Raw genomic sequence first — 26,310 nt, 5'->3', positions numbered from 1 at the left:
GGGGCAGCAGGAAGTCATAGCCAGCACATCCCTCGGCCCGTGCCTCTTCCCGCATCCCCCATGGGCCTGGAGTGGCAAACTGCAGACAGTGGAAACCGCGATCGGCCAAACCTGCCGTCACGGCAGGTAAACAAACTGTCCCAGCCTGCCAGGGTGCTTACCCTGATGAGCCACATGCCAGAGGTTGCTGACCCCTGCTCTTCGATTATTCCTGTTGAAGGTAGGGGTCCGGGCAGAGACAGATGCATCGTGGAGGTGAATGCCTGGCTGCAAAGATGGTGTCGCCAGGAGGGCTTTGGCTTCCTCGACCACGGGATGCTATTCGAGGAAGGACTGCTAGGAACAGATGGCGTTCACCCTTCAAAGAGGGGAAAGGCCTTATTTGCGCATAGACTGGCTAACCTAGTAAGGAGGGCTTTAAACTAGGTTCGACGGGGACAGGTGAGCAAAGCTCACAGGTAAGTGGGGTACAAGACCTGGGAGATGGGTTGGAAACAGGAGGGAGCACGGGCTATAATGGCAGAGAGGAAGGAGGGTCAGGGCAAAGCTGGGAGGCAAGATCAAACCAGTATCTTAGATGCCTATATACAAATGCAAGAAGTATGGGTAATAAGCAGAGGAACTGGAAGTGCTAATAAATAAATACAACTATGACATTATTGGCTTACTGAAACTTGGTGGGATAATATACACGACTGGAATGTTGGTGTGGATGGGTATAGTTTGCTCAGGAAGGATAGACAGGGGAAAAAGGGAGGAGGTGTTGCCTTATATATTAAAAATGTACACACTTGGACTGAAGTGGAGATGGACATAGGAGACGGAAGTGTGGAGAGTCTCTGGGTTAGGCTAAAAGGGGTAAAAAACACAGGTGATGTCGTGCTGGGAGTCTACTACAGGCCACCTAATCAGGTGGAAGAGGTGGATGAGGCTTTTTTCAAGCAACTAACAAAATCATCCAAAGCCCAAGATTTGGTGGTGATGGGGGACTTCAACTATCCAGATATATGTTGGGAAAATAACACCGCAGGGCACAGACTATCCAATAAGTTCCTGGACTGCATAGCAGACAACTTTTTATTTCAGAAAGTTGAAAAGCTACTGGGGGGAAGCTGTTCTAGACTTGATTTTAACAAATAGGGAGGAACTTGTTGAGAATTTGAAAGTAGAAGGAAGCTTGGGTGAAAGTGATCATGAAATCATAGAATTTGCAATTCTAAGGAAGGGTAGAAGGGAGTACAGCAGAATAGAGACAATGGATTTCAGGAAGGCGGATTTTGGTAAGCTCAGAGAGCTGATAGGTAAGGTCCCATGGGAATTAAGACAGAGGGGAAAAACAACTCAGGAAAGTTGGCAGTTTTTCAAAGGGACACTATTAAGGGCCCAAAAGCAAGTTATTCCAATGGTTAGGAAAGATAGAAAATGTGGCAAAAGACCACCTTGGCTTACCCTTGAGATCTTGCGTGACCTACAAAATAAAAAGGCGTCATATAAAAAATGGAAAATAGGTCAGATCACGAAGGATGAATATAGGCAAATAAAACAGGAATGCAGAGGCAAGATTAGAAAAGCAAAGGCACAGAATGAACTCAAACTAGCTATGGGAATAAAGGGAAACAAGAAGACTTTTTATCAATACATTAGAAGCAAGAGGAAGACTAAGGACAGGGTAGGACCACTGCTCAATGAGGAGGGGGAAACAGTAACGGGAGACTTGGAAATGGCAGAGATGCTTAATGACTTCTTTGTTTCAGGTCTTCACTGAGAAGTCTGAAGGAATGTCTAGTATAGTGAATGCTTACGGGAAGAGGGTAGGTTTAGAAGATAAAATAAAAAAAGAGCAAGTAAAAAATCACTTAGAAAAGTTAGATGCCTGCAAGTCACCAGGGCCTGATGAAATGCATCCTAGAATACTCAAGGAGTTAATAGAAGAGGTATCTGAGCCTCTAGCTATTATCTTTGGGAAATCATGGGAGACGGGGGAGATTCCAGAAGACTGGAAGGGGGCAAATATAGTGCCCATCTATAAAAAGGGAAATAAAAACAATCCAGGAAACTACAGACCAGTTAGTTTAACTTCTGTGCCAGGGAAGATAATGGAGCAGGTAATTAAAGAAATCATCTGCAAACACTTGGAAGGTGGTAAGGTGATAGGGAATAGCCAGCATGGATTTGTAAAGAACAAATCATGTCAAACTAATCTGATAGCGTTCTTTGATAGGATACGAGCCTTGTGGATAAGGGAGAAGCGGTGGATGTGAATATACCTAGACTTTAGTAAGGCATTTGATACGGTCTCGCATGATATTCTTATAGATAAACTAGAAAGTACAATTTAGATGGGGCTACTATAAGGTGGGTGCATAACTGGCTGGATAACCATACTCAGAGAGTAGTTGTTAATGGCTCCCAATCCTGCTGGAAAGGTATAACAAGTGGGGTTCCACAGGGGTCTGTTTTGGGACCGGTTCTGTTCAATATCTTCATCAACGATTTAGATGTTGGCATAGAAAGTATGCTTATTAAGTTTGCGAACGATACCAAACTGGGAGGGATTGCAACTGCTTTGGAGGACAGGGTCAAAATTCAAAATGATCTGGACAAATTGGAGAAATGGTCTGAGGTAAACAGGATGAAGTTCAATAAAGATAAATGCAAAGTGCTCCACCTAGGAAGGAACAATCAGTTTCACACATACAGAATGGGAAGAGACTGTCTAGGAAGGAGTATGGCAGAAAGAGATCTAGGGGTCATAGTAGACCACAAGCTTAATATGAGTCAACAGTGTGATACTGTTGCAAAAAAAGCAAACGTGATTCTGGGATGCATTAACAGGTGTGTTGTAAACAAGACACGAGAAGTCATTCTTCCGCTTTACTCTGCGCTGGTTAGGCCTCAACTGGAGTATTGTGTCCAGTTCTGGGCACCGCATTTCAAGGAAGATGTGGAGAAATTGGAGAGGGTCCAGAAAAGAGCAACAAGAATGATTAAAGGTCTTGAGAACATGACCTATGAAGGAAGGCTGAAGGAATTGGGTTTGTTTAGTTTGGAAAAGAGAAGACTGAGAGGGGACATGATAGCAGTTTTCAGGTATCTAAAAGGGTGTCATCAGGAGGAGGGAGAAAACTTATTCACCTTAGCCTCCAATGATAGAACAAGAAGCAATAGGCTTAAACTGCAGCAAGGGAGATTTAGGTTGGACATTAGGAAAAAGTTCCTAACTGTCAGGGTATAGATTGCCTAGGGAAGTTGTGGAATCTCCATCTCTGGAGATATTTAAGAGTAGGTTAGATAATTGTCTATTAGGGATGGTCTAGATAGTATTTGGTCCTGCCATGAGGGCAGGGGACTGGACTCGATGACCTCTCGAGGTCCCTTCCAGTCCTAGAGTCTATGAGTCTATGAGTCTAAATAAACCAATAAAAAAACTGTTTCCACTGATAATCAAAATTTACTGGTAAGCAAAATAATAAAAATGTTTCCTGAGAATTTAAATGAGAGTAGTTATAAAATAGACGAATGAATATTAAAAATCGGTATGATTTGTTGATTTAAGGATATTAAGTTTGTATATTTTGACATATGATGTTGACAATTTGTGTTTTAATGGTTTTTAAAGATTTAAATTTTTGAATCTCTGTGTCTACTGTCATTAAATATTCATTTGATTATCCTCAATTTTCATCAGCTGCTAGGATTTAAATTGATAAGAATTAAAAATGCTTAAAATCTATATTTTCATGCAACTGAAAATTTAAATAAAAAACCCCAAAATGTTTACAGTAAGCATTGACACTCTGTCAAAATTTAAAAATAAAAATGTAATTCTTCCAACCTTAAAAATACTGTATAGGAAGATAACCCTTTCTCATGTTTCTGTGTAATGTATTTACCGTCAAAACAGGACATCCCCACCACAGAGTCAGTAATCCATATTTTACTTACAACATTTGTAAAGAAAGTTATTATTCGTTCCCCATTTCCAGGTCAAGAGACCATGAGTGGTTTTTTGCCACATTCTAGCGAAATCCACCACTGAGCCTGTGAGAGGGCACAAACCAGAATTCAAATATCAGATCTAAATATATAAATATATTCAGGAACATCTGAAAATCAGCGAAGATTTTCTTATCTCATATTTGCTAGTGCAGACAAGGAGCTGTGGGAAAAATAACCAGCATGTCTTGTACATAGAGCAAAAATTAAAAAGCAAAGCTGATTGTGAGGAAAAAAAGGGCATTTGTTACTGACACAGACAGATGCAGTAGTATTCTGAGAATCTCAGATTCCCTCATTGTGCCACATAATGACCCCCATATGCTTGTTTGGATTAATTTGAGATATACCTATCCCCTAGAACTGGAAGAAACCTTAAAAGGTCATTGAGTCCAGCCCTTTACCCTCACTAGAAGGATCACATACTGATTTTGCTGTAGATTCCTAAGGGGCCTTCTTAAGGATTGAACTTACAATGCTGGGGTTAGCAAACCAATGAGCAAACCCCTGAACTAGCCCTCTCCCCCAAATGAGAGTTGTCAGCTGTCAAGTTCTCCCCTGCACAGAACACTTGATGGCAGCATAAATCATTTCCTGTATTTCATTATGTAAAATATGTGGCTCAGTTAGTTTAGCTGCTGACGTGAGCTGTGCAAATAACTGATTTTTGGTTCCACTATTGAGCAAACAATTATAATTTAAAAATCCCAAATGAATATTAAAAAAAAACAGTGAAAAGAGAAAGTAAACAAAAAAAAATCATTTTAGGTAGAATTAAATGTTTGGCTGTACTCAGAATGAATAGAGAGAGAGAGAAAGAGAGAGAAGGTTTTAAAAGTTATTTTAAGTGAAATTGAACCATTTTAAAAATTGTTTTAAACTGAAAAATCAAAACATTTCACTCTGAAAATTTCTGTATGAAATATTTGGGTTTTTTTTCTGATTTATTTTTGTTATAAAATAAACAGTTCCGAAAATTTGATGCAAATTCATGAAATATTATGGCTGACCCAATTGTGCATTTTTCAGGAAAGAAAATTGAGCTGAAAAATTTCACCCACTTTTAGAGTTGAGTTCCCTCAACTCCCAATAGAATTGGTTTGATCTGAGGAAACAATCTTCAATTGTTAAACACCCAAAATGGCCAAAATCCAAACACAGCCTGCTTATAATAATAATTTTGAGTCAATCCAAACATTTTGATCAACACAAAATGACTTTTAGATGCCTAAGTGCTTTTGAAAAATAACACTAGGCACTTAAATATCTTTGAATTCTGGTGCTATGTGACATAGGAGCAAAATCCCACCTAAAGTTAACAGGGCTTATTCTCTGACCTCCTGTTCATGCCTTTTGAAAACACATTCACTGATATTGGTGAAGGGGCTCAGAAACTTTCATAAAGAGTACGACAAAAATCCCTACACATAAACAGGGCTAGTCCACAACAGCTTTTTGCTGAGCAGACATTTGTCAAAAAATGACAACATGAGAATTATTCTTCATGAGGAAGGGTGAACAAGAGCCGAGGGATTTGTTTAACTGAACAGTTCATTGAGCCTGAGTCTCTCCTCACAAAGATGCAAATATCTCCTCATGCAGCCAGTGTACAAGAGGAGATTCAAACTCAGTCCACAAGGGATTAAAATAACTTACCTACTCCATCTTTAATGTTTTCAGTAATTGGCTTGTTCTTAGTATCTGAAAAATATATTTGGGTTATAGATCACTGCACACTCTCATTGACATTAATGCAATCACCAAGGCAAGAATCCAGATAAAGATAATGAAAATATAGTCACCACTTTTGATTTTTAATGAACCTAAGGGAGTTAGGTGCTCAAATATAATTAGATACCAATGGGATGTGTGTACCTAATTCTCTTAGTATCCTTTGAAAACCCAGCCACTGTGAACGGTATCCACTAAAGTCTCACCCTGACAGAGGCAAGTTGAAGGAACAGAGGAATGCTTGTCTCTTATTCTCTAGATCCACTTTGTCCTCACTGAGAGCTCTTTGGAAATAACTTGTGAAAATTATACTCTTCAGTTCTGGGAACATTTCCTATTTCCATGGCAAAGCTTTCTGATGTAGATGGATCTTGAAAAAAATACACTGAACTTTGGCCCTTGTGGAGGGAGGTCTCATTTCAGTTTCAAGAATCTCCACCTTTTTTTGGTTTGTCTCTTCTACTACTCTGGCTCTACTAGGAAGCCAAATTACAACTAATTTAGCCATGGCTACTTACATAGAATTGTAGAAATGTAGGAAAGGAAGGGGCCTTGATAGGTCATCTAGTCCAGTTCTGTGCACTGAGGCAGGACTAAGTATTATCTACACCATCCCTGACAGGTGTTTGTTAATCTGTTCTTAAAGACTTCCTGTGTCAGAGATTCCACAACCTCTTTAGGGAATTTATTCCTGTGCTTCACTACCCTCACAGGAAGTTTTTCCTAATATCTAGCCTAAAACTCTCTTGCTGCAATTTAATCACAATGCTTCTTGTCCTGTCCTCAGTGGTTAAGGGGAACAATTTATCACCCACCTCTTGATAAAAATCTTTTATGAATTGAAAACTGTTGTCATGACCCCCCTCAGTCTTATGTGTGCAAAGAAAGCTCTTGCTTAATATTTTGGGAGTGCAATGAAAATTCCACCTCCCTGCAGAGAAGGAGTCTCTTTTTATTTCCAGAAACTCACAATTACTCAGTGGTAGCCACCCCACAGGACAGAGAATCTGTACAAAACATTGGACTTTAAAGCTCTGGGAGTGGGCTGTGAATACTTGGTCCAAGGACCCATCAGGAACTGTGTTCATACAGATTTAGATGTGTCACCTAGAGACGATGAGGGTGAGAATTATTGTTTGCTCTGAAAGACTAGAAGACATGACCCCCAGTGATCTTGGCAAATGCAGTAAGCTAGATTCTTCTGTCATTTACTGATGTGTAAATTTATAGTAACTGCAATGACTTCCTCTTCCCAACGTATGCCGCTGTTGCAGAGAATAGCATATGACTACAGAATGCCCAAATCCTATAAGCTGCAGTATTCATTGGACAGATTGGTAAGTAGGTTTAAAGCCAGAAGGGACCATTAGGTCTTCTAGTCTGATCTATTGTATAGCATGGGTCACACAATTTCAAACAGTTACTTTCACCAAGCCTGTCAACTTGTGTTTAACTAAAGTATGTCTTCCAGAAAGGCATCCAATCACACTTTGAAGCCAAAGAGATCAAAATTCCACCACTTCCCCTGGAAGTTTATTCATAGAACATCAGGGTCAGAAGGGATCTCAGGAGGTCATCTAGTTCAACCCCCTACTCAAAGCAGGACCAATCCCCAGACAGATTTTTGCCCCAGATTGCCCCCTGAAGGATTGAGTTCACAACCCTAGGTTTAACAGGCCAGTGCTCAAACCACTCAGCTATGCCAATGGCTAATCACCCTCACCATTAATATGTGTGCCTTACTTCTCACTTTGATTTGTCTATCTTTAACTTCCTGCCATTGCTTCTTTTTAAATCTGTCCCTGATAGATTCAAGAATATGCCTGTATTTTCTCACTGTGAATGTATTTAAACACCATAATCTAATCACCTCTTGGACTTCTTTTTTCATATATTAAACAGACTGAGCTCCTTAAATTTCTTACTGTATAAGACTTGGCATCATTTCTGTGACACATCTCTGCATTCATCTTCAATGTCTCATTTTCAAATATGGACACCAGAATCAGACACAGTATTCAAGTATCAATTTCAGGCAATGGATTGGGAATCAATTCAAGGCAGTTCTACTCCTGGCTTTGCCAAAAGTTTTCTAGGTGATATTTGAGAAGTCACTTAGGCTGGGATTTGTAAGGTATTAAACACTCATATCCCATTGAATTTTAATTTTAACTTGTTGAGATTCCTTTGAATTTCCCCATTTTATTTCTTATTGAACCTCAGTTCCCCATCCTGAATTTTTGAAAGCTTCTCAGATACTTTGGTGGTGACCATCAAAGAGTTGCCATATTATTTAAGAAACAGGAGATTACAGGGAGGCTTTGGTCCTGAGCACACATTTAGGGAACAGAGAACATGAGAATTACTCATGAGACTATGTCATTAACAATCTGGATATGATTATCTTCTCAAGCAGGAGTAGATCAGAAGCAATTCCACAGCTGTCAATGCAATGGTGCTTGTCTGAAAATGTGTTAGCAATCACTTTACTTGTAAGGGGTTTCCTGATCAGACTTGTAGGCTATGGGGCTCTAAGGGAGGCATGGGATCTAGGTTTTTTAAGCAGTCATTCTGAATAAAGCCAGCCTAAATCAAGGTGGGGAGAGTTTTGCCTCTCTGTCTTAGGGGGAAGACTGCTTTTTATCTCTCTGTTTTTATTTCCTGAGTATTAAGGTCCTGTTTTTGCTTTTTTTTAAATAAAGTAATATTACGCTGCAACCTTCTAGCAAGAGTATTTAATGCTTTTATCCAACTTCTCTGTTGGAATGCTAGGAACATAAAAGCAGTTACAGCTATAGGGTCAGAGTGAAAGATCCAAGATTATATATACCTACCTGGTGAAAAGCCTCCAGGTGAAGCTCCTGCTGGCTCACCGTGCAATGAGCCTTCCATATCATCTGAAAATGTCATATGGATTTCCAGTCATTTCACGCAGCCACAGACAATAACGCAAATATCAAAGAGCTCGTTTAAACTGAAAACTTAGGTCAATTTAGCTACTTCTTTCAAAAGTGTGAAAAATTCACAACCCTGAGAGATGTAGTAAAGCTGACCTAAGCTCCAGTATAGATACAGGTAGTTTGATGGAAGAATTAGCTGAGCTACCTCCTCTCAAGGGGGTAGACTAACTACAATGATGGAAAAAACCCTTCCATCGCTGCAGGAAGTATTGACAAGACAGCACCATGGTGACACAACTGCAGCACCATAGCTGTGCCATTGTAACAACTCTAGTAGTGGAGACAAGGCCTAAGAAACAGCACACATATAAGAATGAAGACATTCTCCAATAGCTCAAGGACAAAGTTGTTAGCTGAAATACCTCAGGATAGATTCTTCCCTCTCCTTTCACATGGCTATAATCAATGTCCAGACTTTATTATTTCCCTTCTTAACTACTGCAGCCTCTTCCTCTATTGCCTCACAAAAACATTCATTAATCCAGATTCTACCCCTAATGTCATCCTCCCCGTTGTCTGGCAATATGGCCACACCAGCTCGCTTTTGGAAAGTTTTCTGTCAAAACTATTTTTAGTGGCAAAATAAGGGTGTGAGGAGTTTGGGTTGTTAGCGACATTATTATGAAAATCCCCCAAATTTCAATGAAAACAAAATTGTATATATTTAAAATAATTCCATTTAATCAAAAAGCTATTCTCCCTCTCTCTCTCTCTCTCTCTCACACACACACACACATGCAAACATGTATGACATGGTCTAGTTTGTTGATTAGCACTATACTGAATTCCATAAATAAACATTTCTATATTTACAAAATATGGCTGCAGATTCAGAGGCTGCAATATTCATTGAAGGCTGGGTATCACAGAGGAGAAAGCCAAGAGATGGAGTTGTGAGAGTGACCATGAAAAGGAAGCACAGAGATTGAGCTGCTTGGGCACAGAGCTCTTTGAGTTGCAGACATGGGGATTTCTGAGCAAGGAAACTGCTGGTTTTATTGGTCCTACTCTGTTCAGGGAGACATGATTTACTGTACATTTTTTTACAAATATATATATATATATATATATATATATATATAAACACACTTACCAGCTTCAGGTTCAGTGGAGGGTATTGGAAATCCCTTGACTATTCCTTCCGGACAACCTGAAAATGTCATTAGGATTATCAGTCATTTCATATACCCACGGACAATCACATAACCAAATAGGAAGCAATATTCAGGTTACAAAGATCATGGTCAAGTGAATATTTTCCAGTTTCATAAGGAACAAAATCTATAGAAATTAGAAGAAATCCAATTTTTTTTTACCTGAAATAGTTTTTCAACCAAAACCAAAAGTAAACCAAATAAAATTTCTGCAGGTTGAATTTTTTCATTGTTTTCATGAGTGACTAGAGTAAGAAAACTGATTTTTTTACTGTCAATTTGTTTTGGTTTTGATAAAAAAAATAATTTTTTTAGAAAATTGTTAATGAAATATTTTTTATTTCTAGTATTTCAGTGAATAACTGGTATTTTTTCCCCCAGGGGAGGGGAAGAGAATGACCCTTTATAGACACAGCAGTAGGCACATTTGGTAAGTAATTGGAGTGACCACGGACTATGATGACCTACTTTCTTTAGATGGTGAATACGATTCTTTTTCTCCCTTAAAGAAGCCAAAGAATATGTCTGGGGGGGAAAAATCTTAATTAGACAGGTCAATTATTTCACAATACATTGACAATAATTCAGTCCTTTAGAACACAAATTTTAGACCGCAATGATTTAGGAGAAAAAATATATTGATGAAATTATACCACATCTGTTTCTGTCTACTCCCCACCAGTCCTGTCACTAAATCTCTATCTTATCATTATCGCATGTTGAACACTCACTTAGTGTCCTGCTGTGTCACCTCCAGAAGTGCCTGGGACACTTGTAGAAGTTGATGTCACTATTTGTGATTAAACTAAAGGGGGACAAAGTGACACTTGGAGTGGGAGTGGCTTATGTATCCCTTTGTGTCTGCCCATATGACTCAAACCATCATCTAGACCTCTTACTTCCCATTTAACACATTGACTTATTACGGCCTTTTTAAATATATAAAACTAGAGCTGATATAAGTGTTTTGACCAACATTTTTTCCTGTCTGAAATGTGGCTTCATCAGAATTGAAAACTTCCATTAAATATCAGTTTTGACTCCAATCTAGAGAGTCCCATCCAGCACAAAGTTGAGGATCTGAGCCCTGACTCCAGTGTGCTATGAGAAGAGAAACTGGCATACCTTTTATGACCTTTTCATTTTCTGTTTTGCTGCCAATGGCACTTCCCCACAAACCTGAAAACAAGAAGGAAAAGAGTATAAAAGGATTTGACTCTGTTTACTTACACAGGTTCTACTTAGGGTTGATCAAGGTATTTTCTTCACACCTGAACCAAAACTGATTTTTTTTTTAATTTTTGTTTTGTGAAAAAATGTAATTTTGATATTTTGTTCTGATTTGGAAAAGGAGTTTCTTTTGATAACTCAAAATTTTGTATGGGTTATGGAAACTGTCTTTACACCACTCAGCTATCTACATAAAAGCTGTCAAATATATGTAAATATTGCTCCATTTTAGAATCCCATGGTTTACTTCCGATATCTATGCATCTAACCAGCCTCATTTGTCTCCATCTGCTAAGAAAAAGGGGCATGATCATTCACCTTGTAGGTAACTCATGTTTTTCTCTTCTTTCTGCTTCTTTAGCTCCCCATTCTTGTATTCACTTCCAAAGTATTCCATGGGTACACTTGCTCCATAGCCAAGGAAGCTGGCTTCATGGGGGGTGAACTCAAACCAGGTTGCTGAAAAATAAAAAGAAAGAGTTTGAAAACAAAGCCATGCAACAGTTTTGAGGTGGCAGATGAATAAGACAGCAAGGGTGGCATGAGGTATTCATAACTCAGGGGAATGTGAGCGTGCTTCAAACAACATCTACATTAATAAAATTTCTTTCCATCCATATTGTCGCATCTTCACATCCATCCTTGACTCCTATTCACATTCTGTATGAAGCTGTTGGTCCTCACCTCCCAGTTTCCAACTACAACCCCACACCAGCTGTGTCTCAATTCAGAGTTCTTACCACTAAAGCTGAGCAAATAATGTAAATTTTAATTCAGCGGCTGAACCAGTTTGATTCAAACTGAAAAAAACCCATTCCTACTTTTACACTAAATTAAAAAGTAAATAAATAAATCATTTTGAGTTGACAGAAAATGAAACTTTCTTTTGTTTTATTCATTTCAAGTCCCACAAAACTTTTTTAGTTGACTCATTTTTTTTCTCCTTGATTAATCGGTTTTCACTTTTCTTAATGACCATATTTGAAATTAAAAGACCATTTGAAGTCAAACCGTAAAAACAAAATGTTTTACACTTACAATTTGTTTCCCTAACTGAAACTATTCATTATATTTGAATTCAACAAAAAGGGATCTGAAAATGCATTTTTAGTGGAAAAAAATTATTGAAAATATTTCCCCCAGCTTGATTTGATCATTTCCTTTGCTCCAATATTGAATTCCCTATCTCCTCACCTCCTACCTTATCTTCTCCCATTATCAACTTCATGCTATCTTCCAAGAAACCCCATCATGCAGAGTTCTCTCAGTGTTCCAGAAGGCCTATGTAATTCCCTAATTCATCTACAATTTCTCCAACTGGTTCTCACCACATTTTAGTCCCTTAGCACCTCCCCAAAATGTGTGAGCTACCACCTGGTTCTAAACCACATCCAAATTATAAGAGAAATTCTTGGCACATCTAGGGCTGTGTAGAAGCTGTTATTTCCCATTTGGAGAAAAACTCCACATTTGTGAAATTTGGTTTTGTTCTGAACTGGAATGAAAACGAAACAAAATGAAAAATTCCTTGCAAAAAGAAGTGTTCAAGACAATTTTAGTTTGGTCAATCAAAAAAGTTTTATTGTGATTTTGACTTTTTATTTCATGTTAATTTATTTTTTATAAAACCTAAAGTAAAAATAATTTTGAAGCAAAATGTCTTCTTGAAACTAAAAGTTGAAAGGCTTCATTTTGGTATTTTTCTAAATTGTTTTCTTGGAGGTCAAATGTGACCTATACTCACTGAAAGTTTTTACTTTGTTGGATCATTTTTAATTAGCTCAAGTAATAGCTAAAAGTGAATAGAGTGATGGTTGGTGAGTTTCTTGTGAAATGCTCCAGGAATTTTATTGTGTTATTAATGATATTAGCTTTCTGGATGCTTCAAGATGCATATATTGTTACATCTGAATAAGTAAATAAGATAACAAATAAATTGTGTCTCCACCTAAAAAGACATACTAAACTAGGACAATGGGAAAAAGAAAACAATAGTGAGTTTGAATTTTTCTCAACAAAAGTTTTTGCATGAACAAAACTTATTCCCAGCAGTAGTAGATGTTACCTGCATTTTTCATGTTTTTGAAAATTTCTGCCATAATTTTACTGATATTTTAAGGATTTTTTAAGGTTTTGTTTCACTTTCTCCTTTCTCACTGAAAATCAAGATTTTTGCTGAAGAAAATCAGATTAAAATATGTTTTTGATAAAATTTCTAGGGGAAAAAAAGGAAACAAATATTGCAGAAAATGTCATGCAGTGTGGAAAAGGGGCCCATTAATAATCCTGCTGAACAAAAGAGATTTACATTTTTAAAAAAAAAATTCATTTTTTTTCATTTTCAATCAGCTCTAAAGACAACTTTTACATCTCTGCTGCCTCGAGGAGTTGCATATAGATGAAATAAATGACAGGCTTCCTTGCACTGACATTTCCTGTAGATTTAGTTGTTTGTTTTTACCTGGAGAGTATTCAGTTACTTTGGAAAAACTTCGCTCATCCACTGCTGCATAGATGGGGTAGGGATTATTTCCATTCTCAGAAGCACTCTGCTGCTCAGACAAGTGTCCCTTGTCCAGCTGTAAAGACAACATTTTATACGTTCAGACAAACACACTCTTAATTTTAAACCATGATTGTAACATTGCCTATAATCCCTTCCCTTACAGCTTGGTCCAAACCTGAGCTCAGGCATCCAACACATTTCCACATGTTGAGATGTTAGCTAGACAGATGTGGAGTTGGCCCCAGCCACCCAGGGGTATACATGAAGTAACTCCAGTAACTTCAGAATTCAGTGGAACCACTCAGCATTTATTTATTTATGAGGCCAAACCTTCCTCAATGTCTAAGTGGTCAAGCCATTAGCCTAAGACTTAATCCCCACTTCCTCTGAGGACACCCAAGACCCGTTTCTGTGCACACACAAATCAGTTTGACTTGGCTCTGCATGGACTCCGGACCCAAGGTCTTAGGTCATTAATAGAGTGGGGGGTCAGAGCCAGCGTCCCACAGCGACTCAGGTCCAAGCCCTCTTGTTTTGCTTTGTGGACTCAAATCAAGCCACAGTCTCAAGTCAGAAGATCGGGCAGTACAATATGACCACATTAGCATGGCTGTGACACCTAGGTCCAGCAGCTGTAGGTACATCTGCATTGCAAAGCGAAACCCACAGCATCAAGTCTTAGAGCCTGGGGTCAATTGACTTGGGTCATGGGGCTTGGGTGGTGGGGCTAAAAACAGCAGTACAGACATTCTCCTGTGGGCTGGAGCCCAGGGTCCGAGACCCAACCCCATCACCAGGTTTCAGAGCCCAGCTCCAGCCCTGACCTATGTTAATATTTTTAACCCAGAAGCCTGAGCCCCATGAGTCCAAGTCAATTGATCCCGGCCCTGAGGCTCAGCATCACAGGTTATTCTTTGCAGTGTAGATGTAACTTTTAAGCCCAGGTTTACACTGCAGTGTGGACACTCCAGCCTAGGCTTGGAAATGCCAGGTACACCATCCTGGGTCCCACAGACCCAAATTTACAATGCAGTGTAGACATACCTTATGTGGTCTTGAGCAAGTCAAGCGGGGCCAGTTTTTTAAATGTAATTAGGTACCCTGTGGGATTTTCAGAAGCATGTAGGCACCTAAATCCCATTGAAATCAATGCATGCTAAGTGCCTGCGTGCTTATCCCACAAGATGATATCTTGAAAATCTGGTCTTTGGGTGTTCTGTGCCTCAGTTTCCCCTCTGTACACTTTCCCACTTCACAGAGATGTAGTGAGGCTAAACACACTAAAAGATCATGAAGCGCCATAATACTTTGGTGAGTGGGGCCATACAAGGACCTTACAGAGTTACAAAATGGAAAGTTTTTCACCTACCTCATGTAACATTCCATAGACCACAGTGTATGCCCAGAACTCAGTTAGAGAGTAATTTTCATCTTTAGCTGCCTCAAGAAGCAATTTTGTTGCCTTTGGGACACTCCAGGTGTATTTGGAAAGTCTAGCACACATACTTTCCTCCAAGGCCTGCAATTTCTCTGTCCAGTCCCCATTTTTGTAGAGATATGACATACACCTATTACAGAGGCAAAACGCAGATGGTAAGAGGAACAGGATGTGGGCTATTTTCCACAGCCATTTCAATATCTGCATACTTATTTATTAGAATATCCTCACTCGTCGTTCAATCATTGCAATGCATTTGTAACCTACAAGGATAACATTGTTGGCTGGATAGGTGCTGTGGAAAGCCACAGTATCAGCAGAGATAAAATCCAAATCCCCCAGGTCCTTACCAGGCTGAGCAAATGGAGAATCTCTATTAGCAATATACAGGGTACCTGACACCGAATTTGAAAAGCTCTGGTTACATTCAGGACATTTGTAACGTCCACAGATCTGTCGAGACCATCATGACTCTGCCTCCCTAACATTGACTTCAGTGGGACTATTTGTTCAGAAAGATTTGGAGGAGAATGATGGTTCAGAAATTAGGACACTTGCCTAGAACTCGGGAAATGTGGGTTCTGCTCTCCCAGAAATTGTAGCCCTAGTTCCCAATAGGAAAAGGGGGCACAGGCACTTTCCTACCTCACAGAGGTGTTCTGAAAATAAATAATATGGTGCTCAGACACTATGTTAATATGGGGCAGATAAGTAACTACGATAATTAGGAAGTTGCCCACTGGTATCAGTCTCCCTTTGAATTGCATCAACAACAGAATGCCTAACTCCCTTAGGCTCCTGTGTCAATTGCTACTCACTATGAATAAAGCAATCAGTACGTGGCTCTGTTAGATTAGCTGGATGTTCTGGAGGACACAGTCTCTTTTTCCATTGAGAAACTAACTCTCCACCCTATCCTACAACCTTGCAACCATTGTTGTCTCTTTTCCACCTGGATAGCCCCGTCTTGTGTTACACCCTGTCACTTGTTCCAGTTTACCGAACCCCAGTTATGTCCATTTCTCACTGTTTCCATGGCCCAAACCATTGTACACACTCTGCCCTCTTGAATGGAGAAAAAGGGGCAACAGAAGGTAGCAGGCACCATTCTGCTACCCTGCTTTTAGCACTAACGCCAACAACAAGTGTGCCAAAAAACAGACAGGTCACAGAAGATCCTGAGTTTGGTTTAAAAATCATGAGATTTATTTAAAAAAACATGGGTTCTTTTTACTTGCCTTCTGGCATTTGAGATGGTAGGGTTCACATTTCCAAGCTTTTCTCCACAACCACCAGAGCTAGACACTTGTGCTTCATAATATAATTAAAGCCTGTTTTACACTAGACTGTTTGGCCAGCATAATTTTTGCTCAAGGGGTGTGAAAAATCCATACTCCAGCTTGGCATAGTTAAGCTGACTTATGTCCCTATGTAGGTAATGCAAGCTCAATGGAAGAATATTTCTCCTGTCTTAGCTACTGCCTCTCAAGGATCTGGATTACCTACACTAACGAGAGAACCTCTCCCACTGGTGTAGCTGTGTCTACACTGAAGCATTACAGTGGCGTAACTGCATCAGCTCTGGCATTTTAAGGGTAAATAAGCTGTAAGACTCACAAAAAACCCATGATTAAAGGATTTTGGCCTTTAAGGGAAACACCAGATATCAAGCAATTCACAATCACACTGCAAGATCTATAAATATTACATTAGATGTATAGGGTTGGCCCCTATTATTTGTGCTCAGATTGAAATCTTAGGAGGATCAGACCTAAAAGGCATGTCCACACAGCAATGTAAGCCCAGGATTAGCAGAACTCAGGTCAGCAGGCTCTCGGTCTGCTAACCTAGGGCTTGAGGATCTATACTCATTTGTAACCTCAGGTTTGGAATTGTTGAACTCTGGGTCCCAATCTGGGCCTCCAGAGTCTACACTGCATTATGCAGGACCATATTTTGCCACTCATATCCCAGACTTTCTAGAGTCCTCCCAAAATGTGGCTGCATTAGCCCTTTGTTTGTGGTGCAGTATGGGAAAATTTGACTGTCAATAGGAAAAAGGAAGTAATCCCATGGGACATCTTTGGTTGACTCCCAGAGCATGAGTCCAGTGAGACTGTGTCTACACTGCAAAGCAATAGATCTTGAACCCTGGGTCCTGGTCTGACTCAGGCTAAGACCCTCTATCCTCATGGAGTCCTGGGACCCTGGGTCTAAGCTCTGGATTTGCATGATTTTTGGGTAGATGGAAGAGGTTTTGAGTTTTAGCCTGGACTTACATTGCAATGTATGTAGGCCAAGGCCTTTCTGCAGTAAGAAAAAACACGCATAAGAGGACAGCAGCCACAAGGAGCTAAGAAGCAGGGAGTCACGTCCCATCTAATTTGCATCAAAACAATATAATATCAGGCTGCTAAGAATGAACTCCTGCCCTAAAAGTACCACAATCACCAGGTAAGGAAACAGATCTTAGGATGTTTATAGACAGCTTTGTTTGATAGTATTCTGTTTGCAAAGAAACCACTTATCAACAGCTGTGATGGTTAAATCCATACTTCTATTGTTTTGCCTTTATGGCCCCTACTTCTCTATTGTTTGTATGGTTCCTGTGTAATTATTTTATTGTTTCTGTCCATTGCATAAATAATTTCTGCAAGATTTAAATCAGCTAAGGTGTTGGAGCATGACTGGTTAAAGAATTGTTTCATAATGGGCTAGGACTGGTGAAAAACACTTCCATAGGGAAGTTCTTTGGCTCCTCCCTCCAGGACACAGCTCAGGATCAGAGCTGCCAGACCTCAGCACCTGGCAAAAATACCACACAGAAGCTGGAGCCTTGGAAGATCTAATCTTGATTGGCCATTGAGTAAAGTTTATCTGCCTTATCAGGAGTAGTGAGAATTGTGTGTGTAGCATGTGTATTCTGTTTTGGTAACTATTAATAAATACAGGTTAAGGATATTACTGCGTAAGGTTCTTTTACTCGTAAAAGAGCCCATGAACCCCCAGAAGGTTACGTCCTGGGCCCAGGACTGGTAAGGGTTAGTGCCTTATGCCCCGACCCCATGCTGGGAAAGGGTGGGGTGACTAAATTAACTGGGTTATGCCTCGAGCTTTGGTAGGGTAATGATGGCGTGGGGTGCCCTAGATTGTGCTGGTAACACATGTATTCTCACCTCCTCAGGAAATGGACAGACAGTGTTTTCCTATTGGTTATGAAGTACTCAGCATGTCTTTTGTTATTAATAACAATAGCAATACTTTCCCTTGGCTGTCAGTTCTATAGAAGGACACAATTTCATTCACTCTTGACATGCACCTACCAAGTTGAACCTGAAACCCCACACAAGTACATGATGGTGTCCAAGAGACCATGTTTTTGTAGCTCCTGCAGGGTTCCATGAAGGGCGATCATGGCTCGTAGACCTCCCCCAGCTCCCAGGATGGCAATATTGGGCACATCATCCTGAGGAAAGGAAAAGAGATGACAATGTATAAACTGGGATTACTGAGGAACCATCATTGCTCGTCTAAGTTACTTTCATGGTATCTGCAGTCAAACACCTGCCATTCCCACCTAGAATATCCCCCATCATGTAATTTAAAAAAATATCTTGTAGGCCCCAATTCTTCAAGCATTCACCCATGTAAGTGTCTTTAATTACACTAGTTTAAATGGGACAACTCCCATGAGTAACTTTACTCACAAGCTTTCCTGAGTGCAGTTATGAGGCCTGATTTTACATTTTCATCTACAAGAATAACTCCAGTAGCTGCTATAATATATGACATTTGTATGAATTATGTAATCCATGTAGCATGAATATTGTTAATTATCAGAACTGCTGGAAAATATTTCAACAGGGTTGTTGTTTTCTTTTGTTTTGTGGGGGGATTTTGATGATAAAATCACCTTTTTGTTTAAAAGGAATTTTTTTTATTGATATTTTAGGAGTGTCTCCAAAACCTGGAAAAAAAGAATCAAAACTGATATACAGGGAGAGAAACAGAGACCTCAATACCACTATATATGTGGTTTTAGGAAACAGAAAAAATCAGGTTTGAAGATTTAAAAGAAATTGTGAAAAAAATCAACATAAATGAAAAAAAATGTTTTCTTCATTTTTCAGAACCTGTTCTTTCCATCATTTATATTTAAACATATATTTAAGTCCATCCCAAATCAGCAAAGCAATTAACCATGCACTTAATTTTAGCCATTCACTTATGTCCCATTGGATTCCATTTGTTTTATCCTAAAAGCTTTGAAAAAAACCAGAAAACAAACAAACAAACAAAAAACCCTTACAACTTTTTGATGAACACATTTTCACCAGCTCTGCATAAGTAATCATTACCATTGTCAATGTTCTGTATGTTCCTCTATAATTCTATAAGACTTTTTATAGACTCCTACCAGATTACAGGGAATCCCAAGGCTATCCAGGCATTTCTTCACCCGCACCTTTCTGTTATTTGTTCCTAATTTTTCCCCTTCTGAGAGTTCATGGGAAATTCTGATTTTACCTTCACCCTGGGGGAAAAAATGTCAAGAGAATGTATCATCTCTGAAAAATCTGTCAGGGATGGACAATGTACAGAGATCCAGATAAACCATTAAAGCATATTCCAGGTGGAACCCAAAGCCTGTTTGGAAAGATTTCACACATCTCTCCTACACTGGAATTACAGGGAGAACAATTCTGTGAGGAGAAAGAGAGATAAAGTGGGTGAGGAGGTATCTTTTATTGGACCAACTTCAGTTGAGGAGAGAGACAAGTTTTCAAGCTCCACAGAGCTCTTCTTTAGATCTGGGAACAGTACTCAGAGTGTCACAGATAAATAGAAGGTGGAACAGCTTGTTAAGCATAAGGAGTTAACACACGTTGCAAGAAATCGTTCAAAATCTAATATCCTAGGATCAACACGGTTACAACTACAATGAAAACAGTTGAGAAACTCATGGACACTTCCCAGCACTTGAGCCAGCCTCAGCCAACCCAGAGTGAGCTAAGCTGCTTCCTTTCATATGCCCCCTTCACTGGAAGCATGCCATCAAGGAAGAAGTGGTGGAGCCTCTTTGACCCAAAAAATGTTTAATTCCTGTGTCGCCGGTGCAGGGTTGATATATCCCATCACAGAAGGTAAATGGAAAATAAGTATTGGTCATGATGAACCCTACTGTTCAGAGTTTAAGATGTATTTTAGGAGCCACTAAATATAGCAAGATTGGCCCGAGTCTGCGTTACACCTCTACTTCTATATAATGCTGTCCTTGGGAGCCAAAAAATCTTTCTGCGTTATAGGTGAAACCTCATTATATCGAACTTGCTTTCATCCGCTAGAGTGTGCGGCTCCTCCCCCTCGGAACACTGCTTTACTGCATTATATCAGAATTTGTGTTAGATTGGGTCATGTTATATCAGAATAGAGGTGTATATAGTGTGATAGACCCCAGCCACTTGGGTACAGCAGAATAGCAGAAGGCAGATATAGTGACCACTGGATTAACAGGTTTTTTTTCCCTGACTGATCAAAGCAGGGGCTGCTTCAGGCTAATGAGAACACCTGACTCTAATTAACCTGCAAAGAGTCAGGTGAGGCCATTAAGCTAATGTGATGACCTGACTCTAATTAAAACTCTGCTGATACTATAAAAAGGGCTCACTCCAGTCAGGCAGGAGGGAGCCAGGGAGCCAGAGGAGAGGAAGTGTGGCTGAAGGGCTGGTTAATGAAGACACCCTTGAACCATTGGTAAGGGAGCCCTAAGGTAAGGGTGAAGAAGGGAGAAGCAGGAGAGCTGTGGGGAAGTGGACCAGGGAAATGTAGCAACTCTGGCAGTGAAAGATTGACTGCCAACAGCTGCTACCATTAGGGTCCCTGGGCTGGAACCCAGAGAAGAGGGCGGGCCCGGGTTCCCCTCAACCCACCACTACAGAACCATCTCCTGGCAGAAGAAGTCAGGGCCCTGTCAGGACAGGAGGCTAATCCATTCTGAAATAAGCCCTTAGGGACAACAGAGACTGTGGGAGTTCTCTCACCAACCTCCTTGCTGACCTATGATGAAAAGGGCTCAGTGGACTGTAACCCTGGCGCTAGAGAGAGAAGGGCTACATTGAGGGTCACAGTGAGCCACTGAGGCTAGTATAAACCGCCTTGAAGCGCAGGACCCACGGGGGTAAGGTCAGAGCTCTGTCACAATAGCTACAATGAAGCAATGTGGCATTGCTATTGAATAAATGGAACACATGAACTTCAGAAAAAATTACACAAAAAAAGCTGGAGATGAAATTGCTTGATCACCCTTCATGTTATAATTAGTTAATAAATGGTTAATAGATGTTATAAGCTCACTGAAGACAGAAGCAGTGTGCATTATAGGCAGTGATAAGCACACCAGTAAAATATATTATGGTTGCTTATACCCTATAACTAAAATAATCTGTTGAGCTGCTGGATCCTATAATAATTGATTAGCCATTTATTTAAAAATCTATTGATCTTTTATGAACTCTTTATTAGCTGTTTGTGACTGTACCTTTAATATGAAATGTGATGAAGCATTTCCAAGTAACAATAGGTAGGAAAACTGCAAAATGTAAGAGGAATGCTATACCTTGTGTTTATGAAATATTTCCATTTTTGCTTTCCTCTTTCTCTGTGATTTCAAATTCCTCCGTCAGTGAAAAAGGAAAACTCCACCTCTTTCAAGACTTCCAAAGCTCAGGCCAACATCTAATTTATTCTTCCTTGCTTTAAAGTATACAAGAGAAAATGAACATTTAATATAGTGACATAGGAAGTGCTGAAGTACTGAATCAGCATCTAGGTCCATCTAGCTCTGACTGCTACCATGGACCTTGGTCAGTACCAGATATATTTCAGAGTATTTCAGAGTGTATGGGGATAGATATAGATAGATAGATTCTTTTATTTTATTTAAAGTTATTTTTGTAATGTGGTAATGGCTCTAGTGGCTACATTTTCAAGCTTAAGGGAGTGAAAGTCACCTCTGCTACTTGCTTCAGATTTAGAGTCTCTAGGAACACATAAATACCAAGGGTAGTGAGAACACAGACATCACAAGTACAAGGTCCAGTTTCTTTGACAAGATTTGTTAAAATTACAGTTAAAGCTATGATTACCCAAGCATATAGAAATCCTACACAGACTTATGCAGAAGTTACAAATATAGTTATACTCACAGTCTTAACAATAATGTTGTGGTCTGGTGGGTCTCTCATGGATTGATCATCAGTAAAGGGATGATTTATGCTGGAATTTCCCATAGGGAGCTGAATTTTCCCATTGTTGGCACCCTCTTTCTCTAATGTTAGTCTGTCTATATCTACGTTCTGTGCATGTCCATAAAAGTATTAACCCTCCTTTTCCTTATTGGTCTGATGACCTCTAGAAACTAAAGGGACCCTGATTTCTATAGGTTGTGTACGTTCTTTTTATTCTTATTAGCATTGACACACAACCTATATCCTGTAGCTAAGACATGTCGAAAACAGATAAAATTAATCTTCCAGATAATGTTTTGCAATATTACCACTTGGTTCCTCTTTCCCCGTAATCTTAGGGTATCTAGTTATTCTTCAGTCACTTACTTATGTCAGCATTTCTTAGCTCCAAGGCCGAAAATAGCTAAGCTAAAATCTTGTAGGCACGAGTCTACAGGCCTTGTGTTTCAACTCTACTTACTTCGATACCTAATACATAATCACCTCTTCTAACTGCTCATCAATCTTATCCTTCTATAATCCTACAATTTAACTCTCTTTAGCATACATTGATGATATATGACATAATATGTTAGTTAATTATAACATCACACAATAAATGAACAATAAAGTAAAATAATTGTCTACAATAGAAAATAGACAGATTGAAGATAGAGAGATAGAAAAGAGAGAGGGAGACAGAAAGAGAGAGAGATCCCGGGACGTAGAAGGCAGCCAATTTTTTTTTCAGACACCTAACTGCTTTTGAATTTCAATCGGATTCGGGCACCCAATTCTCATGGATCTGCAGAAAATTCTAGCCATATTTGTAATGTATTGCCCTCTTGCTACAAAAGAAAAGAGAATGTCTACATTCACACACTTTCAATTCTTTTAAAGTTAATTATAAAGAAATATAAATAGACACATAGATAAAAGATATAGATGATACAAGATAGATAAATAGAATCCAGACAGATAGAAGAGAGACAGGAGAAGATAGATATATAGATAAATAGATGGACAGATAGATAGATCATTCATCCTGGGATTTTCAAGCCAACCTATTTTTTTTCCAGACACCCAACTCCTTTTGGATTTGGGCATTCAACTCTCATAGGCTCTGCTGAAAATTCTAGCCATATTAGTAATATATTTCCCTCTTGCTCTAAAAGAACAGAGACACTGTTCATTCACACAGCCTCAGTTATTTTAAAGTTAATTTATGAACAAAGAAAATCAGTCCTGTCCAATGTTGTCATTGGCCTTGTTCTCTGACAGATCCTCTCAAGAGAGCATACACAAGGAATTGACCTAGAAGAGAAGCATTGTGGAACACAGCTGGCCTTGTTCTTTTCAGTGGATGTCAGGATATACATCTATAATCATGATGTAATACTGAAAAATAGGTTTTGTGTGCCCCTAAATAAACTGCCAATCACCCTCTTGGTTTGTTGTTCCCAAGATATGGGCCTCCAGTCCAGGGTAATAAAGGAAAATACTTGGAGGACATGTATATAACCTTCTGATAAAGTGATTGATATGGGCAGTATTCTTTTCAAAGCAAAGTATCTTTTTATTAATGTATCTAATAATTGCTACTACAGTGTAATCTAAAATTCTCTTGTAATTTAAAGAGCAGCTAGACTACAAGAGCCATAATATAAATGATTCTAAGCAGTTCACTTTGCTACAGAAGGCCAGGCCATAACAAATCACAGACAACAGTTTGTAACATTTGTTAAATACTATAATTAAAAACTAGCTGGCTTACTATGCCCTTTGGCTTTGCCGTATTATTTTCTTGTTGCTGTCTGCTGCTTGCAGCTTCTGCTTCTCCCTAGTCAGCTCTGCTCCTCTGTCTGTGGTCAGGTCTCTCAGCAGTTTTTAACTTCTTTCCAGCAGCTCTTCTGGCTAGCACCTACTTGTCTTCTGCCTGTCGATGGTCTGCCCTTTATACTGCCCTAGCCTTCAGTGCTTTTATACGATCTATTCTTAACCTTAGATAACATATACTCACTGTCATGCATTAACTCATCCTTGGATGTTGCCAGCATTTCCCACATGCTCACTCCAGCTGTTTACTTAAGAGCTATGACCTTCCCTAATGAGCTTTTTGTCGTTGTGCTATAGTGGAACCCCTTGGATTTTTGCTAATGACCTTTAATAACCCTTAGAACCTTCTACTTGGCCTGCTCCATCTAGAAACACTTTGTGACTGTGCCTCATTCTGCGCTCAACTCTAGTCATGTGATCTATATTGTCCAATGGTAAGTGACTGCAGCTGTCAATGGGAGCTGTGCAGAGGGAGCTTGGGGTAGGGGCAGCGTGTGGAGGGAGGGTCATGTCACTGCTCCCAGGGAGCATCACAATAAGCTGGGTAGAGAGCCTGCCAGCCCCTCCAATCACCCCACCTGGAACCACCGGGGTTCCCAGGCTGTTCCCACCCAAGCACCCTCGGTGACCTATGGACTGGCACCCCACAAGATTTAGTCTGGGGTATATAGTACAAGCCATGGACAGGTCACAGTCTGTGAATTTTTTTTTTACTGCCCGTGACCTGTCCATGACTTTTACTAAAAACACCTGTGATTAAAATGTAGCCTTATTGTTGATCCACTCTCTAAATAGGTGGATGAATTCCTCTTAAGGTAAATGCTGCTTTAGCTACAACAGTCTTAGTGGAACTAGTCTTCTCTCACTGAAGACTCCACACTTGGGCAGAGCCAGACAAAGGAACACAGTTTACTGGGTAAGTCTTCCAAATGGGTTTGCAGTTCTTGGGAGTGCAAAAAAATTGCACATTCCAAATAGGCCTAAATCATCAGGGATGATAGAGTGAACAAATTGCACCATCAAATTAATGCTGCAGAATCAGGTAGATTCCAACAGAATGCAATGGGGACACTCTAATTCCTCTCATTTTAATGACACTCAGGGTAAATCCAACTCCCTCCACAGGCAGTACAACCATTGAGGTAATGACTGGGCCAACCATGTGAATGCTGCAGCATTTCTTCAGGCATGCCAGTGACATACAGCTAGAGAGAGTCAAACTGGAGACCTATCTACACTCATTAAAGAAACATTTAAGCAGATTCACTTGCCAGTAGCTGTTAAATTGGGAAAATCCAAACAAAAGACAAAAGGCTACTCTGATAAAGATGAAAGAGAAAACATTTGGAAAATTGGAAATCAGAAGATGCTCCTATCATATGTTGTACCAGAATGCAATTTCTGTAACCAATGAACTGGGTCACACTATATTATGGATGAACTCAGTTCCTCTCTGTATACAGAATTAGGATCACAAAAGAGAAAAGAAAGGTGACTGCATTCTATCATGCTAATCACTTAATATTGTACCATACAAGAAATATATTTCCAAAGAAAGAGGAACCAGAGAAGTGTAATGTAAAAGAGGAAGTGGAGGATTAGAAACACAGCCTAGAAGAGGGAAAAGAAAAAAAATGCATGTCATTACAACGCTGATGCTGCAATACTGCTGTAACGCTGCACTTCAAACAAAACAAGCAGACTGCTCCAGTAAAACAAGAACCTCCAATGCAAATGACTATTATTTTGAGACTAGCCTCAAACTTGCCTCTTGAGGCTCAGGAGCCAATATCTGGGCACGAGAACGAATAAGCCAAGATAGAATCATAGAAGATAAGGATTAGAAGAGACCTCAGGAGGTAATCTAGTTCACCCCCCTGCTCAAAACAGGACCAACACTAACTAAATCATCCCAGCCAGGGCTTTGTCAAGCTTCTAAGGGTAGAGATTCTACCACCTCCCTAGGTAACCCATTCCAGTGCTTCAACACCCTCCTAGTGAAATAGTGTTTCCTAATATCTAACCTAGACCTCCACCACTGCAACTTGAGACCATTGCTCCTTTTTCTGTCATCTATCACTACTCAGAACAGCCGAGCTCCATCCTCAAGGACTACAAGAAATTACAACACAAATTTCAACTGAAATTTTCTTTGAATGGGATATCAATCTGCACAAGAACAGTTTATAACTAAGATTTGTGATAAAATACTGTTTACCTCATGGACTAATGG

At 39.6% G+C, this 26,310-nt stretch overlaps 1 protein-coding gene across 1 annotated transcript in view; it reads right to left on the bottom strand.

Moving 5' to 3' along the window:
* The window catches only part of LOC115637822 (cytosolic phospholipase A2 gamma-like), a 46,882-nt gene extending 22,747 nt beyond the window's left edge, over positions 1 to 24,135 (bottom strand). Inside the window, exons 1-13 of the mRNA XM_030539442.1 lie at positions 24,016 to 24,135; positions 21,632 to 21,768; positions 19,433 to 19,549; positions 18,339 to 18,481; positions 14,947 to 15,145; positions 13,533 to 13,650; positions 11,390 to 11,530; positions 10,967 to 11,020; positions 10,310 to 10,366; positions 9,781 to 9,837; positions 8,562 to 8,624; positions 5,653 to 5,697; positions 3,946 to 4,041 (exon numbers count right to left, since the gene is read on the bottom strand). Of these exons, the coding sequence (XP_030395302.1) occupies positions 3,946 to 4,041; positions 5,653 to 5,697; positions 8,562 to 8,624; positions 9,781 to 9,837; positions 10,310 to 10,366; positions 10,967 to 11,020; positions 11,390 to 11,530; positions 13,533 to 13,650; positions 14,947 to 15,145; positions 18,339 to 18,481; positions 19,433 to 19,549; positions 21,632 to 21,655 (1,114 nt within the window). The 5' untranslated portion in view covers positions 21,656 to 21,768; positions 24,016 to 24,135. The remainder of the gene's footprint in view (positions 1 to 3,945; positions 4,042 to 5,652; positions 5,698 to 8,561; positions 8,625 to 9,780; positions 9,838 to 10,309; positions 10,367 to 10,966; positions 11,021 to 11,389; positions 11,531 to 13,532; positions 13,651 to 14,946; positions 15,146 to 18,338; positions 18,482 to 19,432; positions 19,550 to 21,631; positions 21,769 to 24,015) is intronic.
* Between the last annotated feature and the right edge of the window lie 2,175 nt (positions 24,136 to 26,310).

Source organism: Gopherus evgoodei, chromosome 21, assembly GCF_007399415.2.
Source record: "Gopherus evgoodei ecotype Sinaloan lineage chromosome 21, rGopEvg1_v1.p, whole genome shotgun sequence".
Classification (NCBI taxonomy): Eukaryota; Metazoa; Chordata; order Testudines; family Testudinidae; genus Gopherus; species Gopherus evgoodei.
The sequence above is the reverse complement of the archived record's forward strand: the minus strand, read 5'-3'. Positions and strand labels throughout refer to the sequence as shown.